The sequence below is a fragment of the Hyla sarda genome (genome assembly GCF_029499605.1).
Source record: "Hyla sarda isolate aHylSar1 chromosome 1 unlocalized genomic scaffold, aHylSar1.hap1 SUPER_1_unloc_21, whole genome shotgun sequence".
Lineage (NCBI taxonomy): Eukaryota > Metazoa > Chordata > Amphibia > Anura > Hylidae > Hyla > Hyla sarda.
Genome location: NW_026607583.1, coordinates 126,069 through 142,914, shown reverse-complemented (window position 1 = coordinate 142,914; position 16,846 = coordinate 126,069). Strand labels below are relative to the sequence as shown.

The following is a 16,846-nucleotide window of genomic DNA, read 5'->3' as shown; positions in this document are numbered from 1 at the left end:
TTTATTTTATTTTGCAGCCCGGACGGGATAAAAGGAAAAAAGTGCGCGCCGGAGTACTCCTTTAAATATGAGAAACATTGTTAGAATTTTGAGCAACTTCTTAAAGAGGTAAACTTTATTACTTTGTATTTGTTATGCAATTGTTTATGTAAAATAATAAATAAAGAACCTTTTTCCTTCCAATCCATGACATATATGGGAATTTACGAGCGTGTAACTGGGTCTTCAATCCGTGTAATAATGGCGCAAAGTGTGAAGTAAAGAGATCTTGTACCAGATGTGATCAGATCTCTAGGGATTTTATACCCCGGGGAGGACAAAGAAAAGGAAAAGAATTACACCGATGTTTACTGAACCCGGGGGACGCTGACATATTGACGACTTCTCATATAGAAAAATGGATTTTATGATCTGAGACCGAAAATAGACGTCAAGACGGGAAACGCTGGTCTAGGGTTTGTGATAAATAAAAGTATCTGCAGCGTCTTATGTTCAGAAGAGACGATCTTCAAGGGAGACGCGCGGATCCTGTCTGATGCCTTGAATTAAAGTCTCTATAATCATAATGAGAAGGGGGCGGGGACAACACTGACGCGTTACATTCCCTATATACAACGTCAGGGACAATATTACATTTATTATAAGTCCAGTGTGCGGAGATGAATATAAGAATAAAAAATCATATAATATAGAGAACTTCTTAAAAATTGGTAACAAGTTTGGAAATGAAGTGTGTGTATGTGTATATATATATATATATATATATATATATATATATATATATTACTGTCAACTATCCTATGTACATGGTTAATATATAGATGTGTTATCTGCATCAATTATTCCTCTGAATTGACTTCTCCCCTGTGTGAGTTCTTTTCTTTGATGCTGATGAAGACTTGATTTCTTAGTAAAACATTTCCCACATTTTGAACATGAAAATGGCTTCTCTCCTGTGTGAGTTATTTGATGTACAACAAGATGCGGTTTCTGAGTAAAACATTTCCCACATTTTGAACATGAAAATGGCTTCTCTCCTGTGTGAGTTCTTTGATGTTGAACAAGACTTGATTGAAAAGTAAAACATTTCCCACATTCTGAACATGAAAACGGCTTCTCTCCTGTGTGAGTTCTTTGATGTCTAACAAGACCTGATTGAAAAGCAAAACATTTCCCACATTCTGAACATGAAAATGGCTTCTCTCCTGTGTGAGTTCTTTTATGTACAACAAGAATTGATTTCTGATTAAAACATTTCCCACATTCTGAACATGAAAATGGCTTCTCTCCTGTGTGAGTTCTTTGATGTGTAACAAGACCTGATTTAAAACTAAAACATTTCCCACATTCTGAGCATGAATATGGTTTCTTTCCTGTATGAGCTCGTTGATGTCCAACACCTCTTCTGTGACCGTTTTTTTTCTGAACATCCTGTGATGACTGAGAAGACAGGACCTGTATATAAGGATGAGATGACAGATCTTGGCTGTGAAGGGCTGAGGGTGTATCTGGGATAATGGAATGTTCTTCATATGTATCTTGTGTGATATCATCATCTGCTTTATAATCTGAAGATATAAGATTCTCCTCTGAACTCCTGGTACAAGAATCTGCAGAGAATAACACAGATTTTATTATCAGTATTAAAGGGGTTCTCCACCATAAGGTGATTTTAGTACGTACCTGGCAGACAGTAATGGACATGCTTAGGAAGGATCTGCACTTGTCTTGGGGCTATATGGCTATGTTGTGAGATTACCATAACACTGTGGCTAGCTTTTTGTGAATTGGTATTTCCTGTTTGAGTTTCCTTCTTTGCCTACAAATCCCATAATTCCATTTTACTCCCTCCCACACATCAGCCACCCCCATCCATTGAAACATAAATGAGCTGCACCCATTCAAAAGACCTGTGGTTTTCAATCAGGGTGCCTACAGCTGTTGCATTAGTTGTAGATTGATCTCTCTCCCACCAAGCGATCGCTCCACCCATTGAAGCAGACAGGCTACCTGTCATCAGGTGACTAGTGATGTCAGGTCTCAGCCACATTACAACCTGGGAAAAATCTGAGACAACAGTCATTTTGTATGCTGTTAAAAATAAATATTGGGGTGAAAATCACATAAGAATTGTAAGAAAACAGTCACACACAGGTACAGACACTATATTATGGACTACACTAACTTTAACTGGAATACCCCTTTAACCCCTTAACAACCCAGGAACACTGCATCTACGCTGCATTTGAGAGCTTGTTGTTTTGTGGGACGGATCTTACATTGTATTAACTGTGCATTAAAATATAGGTCAGGTCCATACGATCACAGGGATATCTAATTTGCATAGTTTTTGTTACGCTTTACTGCTTTCTAAAAACAATTAAAACAAAAATTGCTTTACATTTTTACAACAAAAAAGTTAAAATATTATTGGAGGGGGGGGGTTACATTTTTTTTTTTAAATCTTAAAAAAAAATTTTTTTAACACTTTTTGGTCCCTCTATAGGACTTGTATGAGCAGTCATTGGATTGCTCATACAGATCAGTACAGTACCGTATTTATCGGCGTATAACACGTACTTTTTAGGCTAAAATTTTTAGCCTAAAGTCTATGTGCGTGTTATTCGCCGATACCGCCCCAGGAAAGGCAGGGGGAGAGAGGCCGTCGCTGCCCGCTTCTCTCCCCCTGCCTTTCCTGGGGTCTAGAGCGCTGCTTCCGGCCCTTCTCACCCCCTGGCTATCGGTGCCGCTGCCCGTTCTGTCCCCCTGACTATCGGTACCGGCGCCGATAGCCAGGGGGAGAGAAGGGGCAGCGGCACCCATTGCCGGCGCCGCTGCCCCATTGCCTCCCCCATCCCCGGTGGCATAATTACCTGGGTCGGGTCCGCGCTGCTGCAGGCCCCCGGCGTGCGCCCCCTTCGTCGTTGCTATGCGCTGCACGGCGCGGCGCATGACGTCCGAGCGCCGCGCTGTGCATAGCAACGACAAAGGGGACGCACGCCGGAGGCCTGTAGCAGCACAGACCCGACCCAGGTAATTATGCCACCAGGGATGGAGGGAGGCAACGGTGCCGCTGCCCCTTCTCACCCCCTGGCTGTCGGCGCCGCTTCTCTCCCCCTGGCTAGGGGGTGAGAAGGGCCGGCATCAGGGCTCTAGACCCCCAGGAAAGGCAGGGGGAGAGAAGCGGGCAGCGACAGCCTCTCTCCCCCTGCCTTTCCTGGGGGTATATCGGGGTATACACGCGCACACACGCACCCTCATTTTACCTTGGATATTTGGGTAAAAAACTTTTTTTACCCAAATATCCTTGGTAAAATGAGGGTGCGTGTAATAGGCCGGTGCGTGGTATACCCCGATAAATACGGTACTTACTGCATTGATCCATTAGAGCCGACCATAGACAGGCTGTATCAATAGCAGAGTCCCGGCAGTGACAGAGTCCTAGCATTCATGTTATGTGCAGTAAAATTGACTTGTTCTCCTCATAGATCAGGTTGGTACGATCGGTATGTATAACATAGTGTTATCTTTTACTCCGTTTATTTTTATTTAAACTTATTTTTACTAAAAAGTGAGTAAAGAGACGTACAGTGTAAGTACAGACCATGGAAGTCTATGACAAAATCCCATTCAGCACAGCATGATGTATACAGAGTGAGGACAGCTGCATAACACAGTCACTGACTACAGACACAATACAACCTAAACCGGGAACCTTAACCCCTTAAGGACCGGGGGGTTTTCCGTTTTTGCATTTTTGTTTTTTGCTCCTTGCCTTTAAAAAATCGTAACTCTTTCAATTTTGCACCTAAAAATCCATATGATGCTTATTTTTTGCGCCACCAATTCTACTTTGTAATGACATCAGTCATTTTGCCCAAAAATCTACGGTGAAACGGAAAAAAAATCATTGTGCGACAAAATTGAAAAAAAACCTGCTGTTTTGTAACTTTTGGGGGCTTCCGTTTCTACGTAGTTCATTTTTTGGTAAAAAGGACCCCTTCTCTTTATTCTGTAGGTCCATACGGTTATAATGATACCCTACTTATATAGGTTGGATATTGTCGCACTTCTGGAAAAAATCATAACTACATGCAGGAAAATTAATACGTTTAAAATTGTCATCTTCTGACCCCTATAACTTTTTTATTTTTCCGCGTATGGGGCGGTATGAGGGCTCATTTTTTGCGCCGTGATCTGAAGTTTTTATCGGTACCATTTTTGCATTGATAGGACTTATTGATCGCTTTTTATTCATTTTTAAATTATATAAAAAGTGACCAAAAATGCACTATTTTGGACTTTGGAATTTTTTTGCGTGTACGCCATTGACCGAGCGGTTTAATTAATGATATATTTTTATAATTCGGACATTTACGCACGCGGTGATACCACATATGTTTATTTTTATTTACACTGTGTTTTTTTTTTTTATTGGAAAAGGGGTTGATTCAAACTTTTAATAGGGGAGGAGTTAAATGATATTCATTCACTTTTTGTTTTCACTTTTTTTTTTGCAGTGTTATAGGTCCCATATGGACCTACAACACTGCACACACTGATCATTGTTATCCCATAGGGACCTATAACACTGCACACACTGATCATTGTTATCCCATAGGGACCTATAACACTGCACACACTGATCTCTTATACTGATCATTGTTATCCCATAGGGACCTATAACACTGCAAACACTGATCTCTTATACTGATCATTATTATCCCATAGGGACCTATAACACTGCACACACTGATCTCTTATACTGATCATTGTTATCCCATAGGGACCTATAACACTGCACACACTGATCTCTTATACTGATCATTGTTATCCCATAGGGACCTATAACACTGCACACACTGATCTCTTATAATGATCATTGTTATCCCATAGGGGACTATAACACTGCACACACTGATCTCTTATAATGATCATTGTTATCCCATAGGGACCTATAACACTGCACACACTGATCTCCTATGCTGATCACTGGTTTCTCATAAGAAACCAGTGATCAAGGATTCTGCCGCATGACTGCTCAGGCCTGGATCTCAGGCACTGAGCAGTCATTCGGCGATCGGACAGCGAGGAGGCTGGTAGGGGCCCTCCCGCTGTCCTGTCAGCTGTTCGGGATGCCGCGATTAGCCGCGGCTATCCCGAACAGCCCGACTGAGCTAGCCGCAACTTTCACTTTCACTTTTAGCCGCGCGGCTCAGCTCTGAGCGCGCGGCTAAAGGGTTAATAGCGCGCGGCGCCGCGATCGGCGCTGCGCACTATTAGAGGCGGGTCCCGGCTTCACTATGACGCCGGGCCCGCCATGATATAACGCGGGGTTACTGTGTAACCCCGCGTTATATCAGGAGAGCAGGACCAAGGACGTACTGGTACGTCCTTGGTCCTTAAGGGGTTAAAGGGGTACTCCGCCCACAGACATCTTATCCCCTATCCAAAGGATAAAATGTCTGATCATGGGGGAAAAAAGGAAGGAGAAAGACAGAAGAAGAAAGGGTTAAAAGAAGGAGCCAAGAGTGCGGAGGACAGAAGAGAGGTGAAAGCCGAGAGAGAACCACACCGGCCCCCCCCATACCTTATGGAACTTATCAGGACACTTTCTTATTCAAGGTGAGTGTTTTTTGAAAAAATATTGCAAAACTTTACCTATATTCACAATGTAGTTGTTTTCTGTAGATTTGAAGTCTTCAGATTAGTTCACACGTTTCCATGGTTACATAGTTTTCCGCAATTTGTGCAACTATGGTAACAGCATAATTTTTATGCAGTTTTGAAAAATCCTGGCAAATATGCAATGTATGAACACAGCCTTAGGGGAGGTATATAACTATTATATATCCTGATCCCATAGAGATAGCAGCAGTATACAGATAGAGCTGGAGGGAAGGTGTATAACTGCTATATATCCTGATCCCATAAAGATAGCAGCAGTATACATATAGAGCTGGAGGGGAGGTGTATAACTAATATATATCCTGATCCCATAGAGATAGCAGCAGCAGTATACAGATAGAGCTGGAGGGGAGGTGTATAACTACTATATATCCTGATCCCATAGAGATAGCAGCAGTATACATATAGAGCTGGAGGGGAGGTGTATAACTAATATATATCCTGATCCCATAGAGATAGCAGCAGCAGTATACAGATAGAGCTGGAGGGAAGGTGTATAACTGCTATATATCCTGATCCCATAAAGACAGCAGCAGTATACAGATAGAGCTGGAGGGAAGGTGTATAACTGCTATATATCCTGATCCCATAAAGACAGCAGCAATATACAGATAGAGCTGGAGGGAAGGTGTATAACTGCTATATATCCTGATCCCATAAAGACAGCAGCAATATACAGATAGAGCTGGAGGGAAGGTGTATAACTGCTATATATCCTGATCCCATAAAGACAGCAGCAATATACAGATAGAGCTGGGAGAGGAGGTTTCTGGGAGCTGCCAGGATAATCTGATATGTGATGATGTCATCCTGTAGTTCATAGGATGTCAGCTGACCTAAGACTGACCACTTCCCCTGACACATTAAACACTGATTTTTGTGGGTCAGACTTATCACATGACTCAGTTAGGGCGCTTTCACACCACGTTATCAGCCTGCGGCTGCCGGGGGAAACCGTAAGCTCCCGTACCCCAGCCGGACCAACGCTGAAATCCATTGACTTTAATGAGCCGACCAGAGTCACCGTTTGACTCCGGTCGCCTCATTTTCAACCCGCATCTGGTTTTCTGACCAGACCTAAAACTGTAGTATACTACTAGGTCCAGTCAGAAAACCGGATACAGGGCAGAAATGAGTCGACCCGAGTCAAAAACTGCCAGAAAAAAACCAAGTGGCCTTACAGTGATTAACATAAGAAGTTATAGAGGTCAGCTCAGGGCATATTTCAGCATATTCATTTTTTTTTTAAGAATCTGAAATTCTTTTTAAACTAGTAATTGGGTATCATTTAAATCGTACCGACCTAAGAATCAAATTGGAAAAATTGCATTTTCTTTTCAGTTTCACCTCACAGATAATAATTTTTCAAATTTTACAGAATATTTTATGGAAAATGAAGAAATGAAGGATTTCATTAACAAGTACAGTGGATCCTGCAAAAAACATGTCTATGTCTATTACAAGACGAGGAGGATAAAATAAAAAATGTAAAAAAATGAAAATTTGCTGCATCATTAATAAAAATTAAAATAAATAAATAAATAAAAATAAGAAAATACAAAAATAAACTATAGTGGAAACCAGGTCAAACACACAGCCAGGGGTCAGGAACCAAAGCTGGTACTCAGGAATAGCCAAAGTCAGGACACCCAAAAGTCAGAACCAGGATTAGGACCAAGAGTGGATGTCAGCCAGGCCAGGGTTATAAATGGAATCACAATCAGGAACAACAGTAACAAGCCGTTAAATAGCCAGGACCCAGCAGGGAAGGGGCTGGCTGATTGAAAGGTAGCCAGGAAAATAAGGAGGTGCTCATTAATATCAGCTAAGATTTTTTTGTCTGAGAAACCAGAAGTGGAGCAAAGGAAAGGAAAGAGCCCTCACAGTACCCACCTCTAAACAAACCCTCCACATAGGGGAGCAACAGATGTGTGAAGGAATTAAGCATGAAAGGCACAGAGAAGGGGAGGAGAACGTACATCTGTAGCTGGAACCCAGGACCGTTCCTCTGCTCCATAGCCTTTCCAGAGGATTAGATACTGGAGGCCGCCCCTGGACATATGGGAGTCAAGGATACTGCAGACCTCATAATCCGACCCCGGCAAGGTGTAGTGAGGTGTAGTGATTGCATCGGATCATTTAAATGTGCGGAATGTCCGTCCATGATTTCTGGGTGTTCATTCCGCACATTTTCAGCCATTTGAACCCGGCCTTAGTGTTCTTAGTGCCAAGAAGAAAGGAGACACATAATAAAATGGGGAGAAGAAGAAGAGAGCCCACCTAGCCTGTCCTAGAGATAAACATTTGGCCGCAGGGAGGTAAATGAAGTGTTTGTGATCCATAAGAATTAGAATAGGTCCGGTAGTACCCACAGACAAGTGCGGCCACTCCTTGAGGGACGAATGATGGCCACTGAGGAAAGTTTCCTGGTAATAAAGCTATAAGGATAAAATGGTCTCTCTGGGGTAGGAAGGGGAGACACCTATTCTGTCTCAGACGCATCGTATGAACGGGAAAGCTGGGTTGTGGTGACCCAGGATGGGAGCTGTGGTGACGGCAGCTTTCAGGGTGGAAAACGTTTGTGACCTTCGTGGAATTCACATTTCTCCAGTTTGTAATACAGAACAATCTCTCGCAACGTAGCAATGCAGCTAAAGATTACAGCGCCGGAACTCTGCATATACTACACGGATGTGAGTAAGTGACCCCTCTTTGTAAAGCTGTTTACCCCACTATAACCCCGTATATTGGCTTTAGTGTGGAGAACAAGGGGTCAGATTCTCTATAAGTTACTTTGGATAAGACTGTAATGTGATTGAGGCCCCTGCGATTGATACAGGGCCTCAACTCACCAATCCCAGGGGCCTCAACTCACCAATCCCATGGGGCCCCAACTCACCAATCCCAGGGGCCTCAACTCACCAATCCCAGGGGCCTCAACTCACCAATCCCAGGGGCCTCAACTCACCAATCCCAGGGGCCTCAACTCACCAATCCCAGGGGCCTCAACTCACCAATCCCAGGGGCCTCAACTCACCAATCCCAGGGGCCTCAACTCACCAATCCCAGGGGCCTCAACTCACCAATCCCAGGGGCCTCAACTCACCAATCCCAGGGGCCCCAACTCACCAATCCCAGGGGCCTCAACTCACCAATCCCAGGGGCCCCAACTCACCAATCCCAGGGGCCCCAACTCACCAATCCCAGGGGCCCCAACTCACCAATCCCAGGGGCCCCAACTCACCAATCCCAGGGGCCTCAACTCACCAATCCCAGGGGCCTCAACTCACCAATCCCAGGGGCCTCAACTCACCAATCCCAGGGGCCTCAACTCACCAATCCCAGGGGCCTCAACTCACCAATCCCAGGGGCCTCAACTCACCAATCCCATGGGGCCTCAACTCACCAATCCCAGGGGCCTCAACTCACCAATCCCAGGGGCCTCAACTCACCAATCCCAGGGGCCTCAACTAGATTTGTGGATGAACCCCTGGGACAGTCTGTCTGTAACATACTCCTCTATGGCTTGGTTCTCTGCCACAAACAGAGGGTAGAATCTATCAATCTCTCCTGCTCTGGACAGTTTCTGACATGGACAGAGGTGGCAGCGGAGAACAGTGTGGTCAAACTGGAAATTACTACACAACTTCCTCTGGAGCATTCAGCAGCTGATTAGTACTGGAAGGATAACTATTTATAAATAGAAGTAATTTACAATTCTAACTTATAACTTAGCACCAGTTGATAAAAAAATCTTTTTTCATCGGAGTACCCCTTTAAAAAATGCCATAAAAAATGTATTACATTCGGTGACTGAGCAGAATCTGTGACTGTTCTCTGCATTTGTGGTTACTATTCACCTGGGAGGTTACCTGTAGGAATGTCCTCCTTATACTGCTCATCACTGCTCATATCTGTCTCTTCTTCTTTCTTTATGTCTGTAGCATTAATATAGATCAGATCTTTTCCTGTAGGAATGTCCTCCTTATACTGCTCCTCATCGCTCACATCTGTCTCTTCTTCTTCTTCCTTTATGTCTGTAGCAGTAATATAGATCAGATCTTTCCCTGTAGGAATGTTCTCCTTATACTGCTCATCACCGCTCACATCTGTCTCTGGAGCATTAATATTGTTCGGATCTTCTCCCTGATTCATAAGATGTGGAAGAAATATAGTAAAAGTCATCAGACAGTAGGAGAAGTTACGTGGGATGTTATAGATGAGCAGGAGATGAGGAGTCATGGAGGGTGAGGGGACTGACCAAGAGCTTCACAGCCCTTCTACAGATCATACGGAATATCTCCATCTACCTGATCATCCTGTGGAAGAAGAGGACGGGGACACCTCTCTGGTGCTGTTCTCTTACTGGATCTGACTGTAGGGAACACATACAGAGACTGAATTCATTCTTTACATACAAATAATGAGAGGACGTGTGTATATAGTCATGTCTATTACCTGGTGATGTGAGGGGCTGCTGATCCTCCATCATGACCTGATCCTTGTACTGATCCTTGTGTCCTTCTACATACTCCCACTCCTCCATGGAGAAATAGACCGCCACGTCCTGACACCTTATAGGAACCTGACACATAATGATACAGTCATCACCCCGACCCCTCCAGTGGTGTTACTGTATAATGTCCCAGCATTCCCAGCAGTGTCACCTCTCCAGTCATCACCAGACCCCTCCATTACTGTATAATGTCCCAGCAGTGTCACCTCTCCAGTCATCACCAGACTCCTCCATTACTGTATAATGTCCCAGCAGTGTCACCTCTCCAGTCATCACCAGACCCCTCCATTACTGTATAATGTCCCAGCAGTGTCACTTCTCCAGTCATCACCAGACCCCTCCATTACTGTATAATGTCCCAGCATTCCCAGCAGTGTCACCTCTCCAGTCATCACCAGACCCCTCCATTACTGTATAATGTCCCAGCAGTGTCACCTCTCCAGTCATCACCAGACCCCTCCATTACTGTATAATGTCCCAGCGGTGTCACCTCTCCAGTCATCACCAGACCCCTCCATTACTGTATAATGTCCCAGCATTCCCAGCAGGGTCACCTCTCCAGTCATCACCAGACCCCTCCATTACTGTATAATGTCCCAGCATTCCCAGCAGTGTCACCTCTCCAGTCATCACCAGACCCCTCCATTACTGTATAATGTCCCAGCAGTGTCACCTCTCCAGTCATCACCAGACCCCTCCATTACTGTATAATGTCCCAGCAGTGTCACCTCTCCAGTCATCACCAGACCCCTCCATTACTGTATAATGTCCCAGCAGTGTCACCTCTCCAGTCATCACCAGACCCCTCCATTACTGTATAATGTCCCAGCAGTGTCACCTCTCCAGTCATCACCAGACCCCTCCATTACTGTATAATGTCCCAGCATTCCCAGCAGTGTCACCTCTCCAGTCATCACCAGACCCCTCCATTACTGTATAATGTCCCAGCAGTGTCACCTCTCCAGTCATCACCAGACCCCTCCATTACTGTATAATGTCCCAGCGGTGTCACCTCTCCAGTCATCACCAGACCCCTCCATTACTGTATAATGTCCCAGCATTCCCAGCAGGGTCACCTCTCCAGTCATCACCAGACCCCTCCATTACTGTATAATGTCCCAGCAGTGTCACCTCTCCAGTCATCACCAGACCCCTCCATTACTGTATAATGTCCCAGCATTCCCAGCAGTGTCACCTCTCCAGTCATCACCAGACCCCTCCATTACTGTATAATGTCCCAGCATTCCCAGCAGTGTCACCTCTCCAGTCATCACCAGACCCCTCCATTACTGTATAATGTCCCAGCAGTGTCACCTCTCCAGTCATCACCAGACCCCTCCATTACTGTATAATGTCCCAGCAGTGTCACCTCTCCAGTCATCACCAGACCCCTCCATTACTGTATAATGTCCCAGCAGTGTCACCTCTCCAGTCATCACCAGACCCCTCCATTACTATATAATGTCCCAGCAGTGTCACCTCTCCAGTCATCACCAGACCCCTCCATTACTGTATAATGTCCCAGCAGTGTCACCTCTCCAGTCATCACCAGACCCCTCCATTACTGTATAATGTCCCAGCAGTGTCACCTCTCCAGTCATCACCAGACCCCTCCATTACTGTATAATGTCCCAGCAGTGTCACCTCTCCAGTCATCACCAGACCCCTCCATTACTGTATAATGTTCCAGCAGTGTCACCTCTCCAGTCATCACCAGACCCCTCCATTACTGTATAATGTCCCAGCAGTGTCACCTCTCTAGTCATCACCAGACCCCTCCATTACTGTATAATGTCCCAGCAGTGTCACCTCTCTAGTCATCACCAGACCCCTCCATTACTGTATAATGTCCCAGCATTCCCACCTCTCCAGTCATCACCAGACCCCTCCATTACTGTATAATGTCCCAGCAGTGTCACCTCTCCAGTCATCACCAGACCCTCCATTACTGTATAATGTCCCAGCAGTGTCACCTCTCCAGTCATCACCAGACCCCTCCATTACTGTATAATGTCCCAGCAGGGTCACCTCTCCAGTCATCACCAGACCCCTCCATTACTGTATAATGTCCCAGCAGTGTCACCTCTCCAGTCATCACCAGACCCCTCCATTACTGTATAATGTCCCAGCATTCCCAGCAGTGTCTCCTCTCCAGTCATCACCAGACCCCTCCATTACTGTATAATGTCCCAGAAGGGTCACCTCTCCAGTCATCACCAGACCCCTCCATTACTGTATAATGTCCCAGCAGTGTCACCTCTCCAGTCATCACCAGACCCCTCCATTACTGTATAATGTCCCAGCAGTGTCTCCTCTCCAGTCATCACCAGACCCCTCCATTACTGTATAATGTCCCAGCAGTGTCACCTCTCCAGTCATCACCAGACCCTTCCATTACTGTATAATGTCCCAGCAGTGTCACCTCTCCAGTCATCACCAGACCCCTCCATTACTGTATAATGTCCCAGCATTCCCAGCAGTGTCTCCTCTCCAGTCATCACCAGACCCCTCCATTACTGTATAATGTCCCAGAAGGGTCACCTCTCCAGTCATCACCAGACCCTTCCATTACTGTATAATGTCCCAGCAGTGTCACCTCTCCAGTCATCACCAGACCCCTCCATTACTGTATAATGTCCCAGCAGGGTCACCTCTCCAGTCATCACCAGACCCCTCCATTACTGTATAATGTCCCAGCAGTGTCACCTCTCCAGTCATCACCAGACCCCTCCATTACTGTATAATGTCCCAGCAGTGTCACCTCTCCAGTCATCACCGGACCCCTCCATTACTGTATAATGTCCCAGCAGTGTCACCTCTCCAGTCATCACCAGACCCCTCCATTACTGTATAATGTCCCAGCATTCCCAGCAGTGTCACCTCTCCAGTCATCACCAGACCCCTCCATTACTGTATAATGTCCCAGCAGTGTCACCTCTCCAGTCATCACCAGACCCCTCAATTACTGTATAATGTCCCAGCAGTGTCACCTCTCCAGTCATCACCAGACCCTCCATTACTGTATAATGTCCCAGCATTCCCAGCAGTGTCACCTCTCCAGTCATCACCGGACCCCTCCATTACTGTATAATGTCCCAGCAGTGTCACCTCTCCAGTCATCACCAGACCCCTCCATTACTGTATAATGTCCCAGCAGTGTCACCTCTCCAGTCATCACCAGACCCCTCCATTACTGTATAATGTCCCAGCAGTGTCACCTCTCCAGTCATCACCAGACCCCTCCATTACTGTATTATGTCCCAGCAGTGTCACCTCTCCAGTCATCACCAGACCCCTCCATTACTGTATAATGTCCCAGCAGTGTCACCTCTCCAGTCATCACCAGACCCCTCCATTACTGTATAATGTCCCAGCAGGGTCACCTCTCCAGTAATCACCAGACCCCTCCATTACTGTATAATGTCCCAGCAGTGTCACCTCTCCAGTCATCACCAGACCCCTCCATTACTGTATAATGTCCCAGCAGTGTCACCTCTCCAGTCATCACCAGACCCCTCCATTACTGTATAATGTCCCAGCAGTGTCACCTCTCCAGTCATCACCAGACCCCTCCATTACTGTATAATGTCCCAGCAGTGTCACCTCTCCAGTCATCACCAGACCCCTCCATTACTGTATAATGTCCCAGCAGGGTCACCTCTCCAGTCATCACCAGACCCCTCCATTACTGTATAATGTCCCAGCATTCCCAGCAGTGTCACCTCTCCAGTCATCACCAGACCCCTCCATTACTGTATAATGTCCCAGCAGTGTCACCTCTCCAGTCATCACCAGACCCCTCCATTACTGTATAATGTCCCAGCAGTGTCACCTCTCCAGTCATCACCAGACCCCTCCATTACTGTATAATGTCCCAGCAGTGTCACCTCTCCAGTCATCACCAGACCCCTCCATTATTGTATAATGTCCCAGCAGTGTCACCTCTCTAGTCATCACCAGACCCCTCCATTACTGTATAATGTCCCAGCAGTGTCACATCTCCAGTCATCACCAGACCCCTCCATTACTGTATAATGTCCCAGCAGTGTCACCTCTCCAGTCATCACCAGACCCCTCCATTACTGTATAATGTCCCAGCAGTGTCACCTCTCCAGTCATCACCAGACCCCTCCATTACTGTATAATGTCCCAGCAGTGTCACCTCTCCAGTCATCACCAGACCCCTCCATTACTGTATAATGTCCCAGCAGTGTCACCTCTCCAGTCATCACCAGACCCCTCCATTACTGTATAATGTCCCAGCAGTGTCACCTCTCCAGTCATCACCAGACCCCTCCATTACTGTATAATGTCCCAGCAGTGTCACCTCTCCTGTCATCACCAGACCCCTCCATTACTGTATAATGTCCCAGCAGTGTCACCTCTCCAGTCATCACCAGATCCCTCCATTACTGTATAATGTCCTAGCAGTGTCACCTCTCCAGTCATCACCAGACCCCTCCATTACTGTATAATGTCCCAGCAGTGTCACCTCTCCAGTCATCACCAGACCCCTCCATTACTGTATAATGTCCCAGCAGGGTCACCTCTCCAGTCATCACCAGACCCCTCCATTACTGTATAATGTCCCAGCAGGGTCACCTCTCCAGTCAGCAGCTCCATCATCTTGTTGATGAGTTCTCGGATCTTCTGTTCATCCATTTCCTCATGTATCAGGGAGTGAGGGGGGGGCCCCGGGATTGGGCTCAGGGTTCTTCCCCATTCTTCACACACAGGGGCCCGACAGCGCCCACTAGAGGACTTCTTCACTACTGTGTAATCCTGTGTATGGAGAGACACATTAATATCACTACATACATTCCCAGAATCCCTCACCTCTCCAGTCATATCCATCTGCTATTACATAGATAAGAATGAGGTTATGTGACATCACTCCCAGAATCCCTCACCTCTCCAGTCATATCCATCTGTTATTACATAGATAAGAATGAGGTCATGTGACATCACTCCCAGAATCCCTCACCTCTCCAGTCATATCCATCTGTTATTACACAGATAAGAATGAGGTCATGTGACATCACTCCCAGAATCCCTCACTTCTCCAGTCATATCCATCTGTTATTACATAGATAAGAATGAGGTCATGTGACATCACTCCCAGAATCCCTCACCTCTCCAGTCATATCATCTGTTATTACATAGATAAGAATGAGGTCATGTGACATCACTCCCAGAATCCCTCACCTCTCCAGTCATATCATCTGTTATTACATAGATAAGAATGAGGTCATGTGACATCACTCCCAGAATCCCTCACCTCTCCAGTCATATCCATCTGTTATTACATAGATAAGAATGAGGTCATGTGACATCACTCCCAAAATCCCTCACCTCTCCAGTCATATCCATCTGTTATCACATAGATAAGAATGAGGTCATGTGACATCACTCCCAGAATCCCTCACCTCTCCAGTCATATCCATCTGTTATTCCATAGATAAGAATGAGGTCATGTGACACCACTCCCAGAATCCCTCACCTCTCCAGTCATATCCATCTGTTATTACATAGATAAGAATGAGGTCATGTGACATCACTCCCAAAATCCCTCACCTCTCCAGTCATATCCATCTGTTATTATACAGATAAGAATTAGGTCATGTGACATCACTCCCAGAATCCCTCACCTCTCCAGTCATATCCATCTGTTATTCCATAGATAAGAATGAGGTCATGTGACACCACTCCCAGAATCCCTCACCTCTCCAGTCATATCCATCTGTTATTACATAGATAAGAATGAGGTCATGTGACATCACTCCCAGAATCCCTCACCTCTCCAGTCATATCCATCCGTTATTACATAGATAAGAATGAGGTCATGTGACATCACTCCCAGAATCCCTCACCTCTCCAGTCATATCCATCTGTTATTCCATAGATAGGAATGAGGTCATGTGACATCACTCCCAGAATCCCTCACCTCTCCAGTCATATCCATCTGTTATTACATAGATAAGAATGAGGTCATGTGACATCACTCCCAGAATCCCTCACCTCTCCAGTAAGCCGGAAGAGTATCTGTAGGGTGAGGTTTATGATCCTGTCGGCCATCTTGTTCCTGTCTCTCTCCATGGTTGATGGGTCATCCAGGAGAATTCTCTTATATAGAAGATATCAGCAGAGGATCCTGGATTGGAGAAACCTGAAGGGAAGAAGAGGAGACGATGAGAAATGGCGGCTGCTAATAGAAACAACAACAGAGAAAGAAAGAGACAAATACACAGAAAGTTCTGGATCTTGTGATCTTCTTCGTTAAGTCATAAAACCTTGTGTACCTGAAGGGGTTAATAGTAATGTCCCCTCCCCCAGCGCTCCTGATGTCACCACAACCGTATATACCTCCACCTGCAGACTGTACAGGAGCCGTGTGCTTACAGGACCTGCGATGATGTCACCGTCATGTGATCAGTCACATGGAGGAGGAGTTACATGATCAGGGGCTGCTGCTCTAGGCTCATCTGCTCAGTGTATGCAGGACTCTGCTGTCACATGACCATTATCACAGGTCCTTCAACTACAATCTCTTCTATCCAGCACTACACAACCCCGCCCACAACTGTCACATGATCCTCCCCACAGGTCCTTCAGCCACAGTCACATCTATACTGCTAAACTTTG

General features: G+C 45.8%; 2 protein-coding genes across 3 annotated transcripts in view; both read right to left on the bottom strand.

Moving 5' to 3' along the window:
• Positions 1–217: 217 nt before the first annotated feature.
• LOC130298114 (uncharacterized) overlaps positions 218–16,846 on the bottom strand; it is a 99,115-nt gene continuing 82,486 nt past the window's right edge. The window contains 1 exon segment of the mRNA XM_056551009.1: positions 218–1,400. Coding sequence (XP_056406984.1) covers positions 811–1,400 — 590 coding nt within the window. The 3' untranslated portion in view covers positions 218–810.
• LOC130298111 (gastrula zinc finger protein XlCGF66.1-like) lies at positions 1,552–16,457 on the bottom strand. Of its 2 annotated transcripts, XM_056551005.1 has the most exons (7): positions 16,223–16,457; positions 14,807–14,986; positions 10,147–10,273; positions 9,999–10,063; positions 9,561–9,834; positions 5,662–5,755; positions 1,552–1,610 (listed from the first exon to the last, which is right to left on the bottom strand). In XM_056551005.1, exons 1-6 carry the CDS (start codon positions 16,298–16,300, stop codon positions 5,703–5,705), a joined length of 777 nt encoding a protein of 258 aa, XP_056406980.1. In that variant the 5' UTR covers positions 16,301–16,457; the 3' UTR covers positions 1,552–1,610; positions 5,662–5,702. The 2 variants fall into 2 exon arrangements, with proteins under 2 accessions (XP_056406980.1, XP_056406981.1); XM_056551006.1 differs by lacking the exons at positions 1,552–1,610; positions 5,662–5,755 and having other exon boundaries at positions 9,578–9,626; positions 9,697–9,834.

What these genes read in the sequence shown, in the direction of transcription:
- LOC130298111 (XM_056551005.1), bottom strand. Translation starts at nt 16,300, where the DNA reads ATGGAGAGAGACAGGAACAAGATGGCCGACAGGATCATAAACCTCACC. An exon ending in TTCTTCCACAGGATGATCAG is followed by an intron (nt 9,835 to 9,998) that starts GTAGATGGAGAT and finishes CTTATGAATCAG; the next exon opens with GGAGAAGATCCGAACAATAT. An exon ending in TAAGGAGGACATTCCTACAG is followed by an intron (nt 5,756 to 9,560) that starts GTAACCTCCCAG and finishes CTGTTACCATAG; the next exon opens with TTGCACAAATTGCGGAAAAC.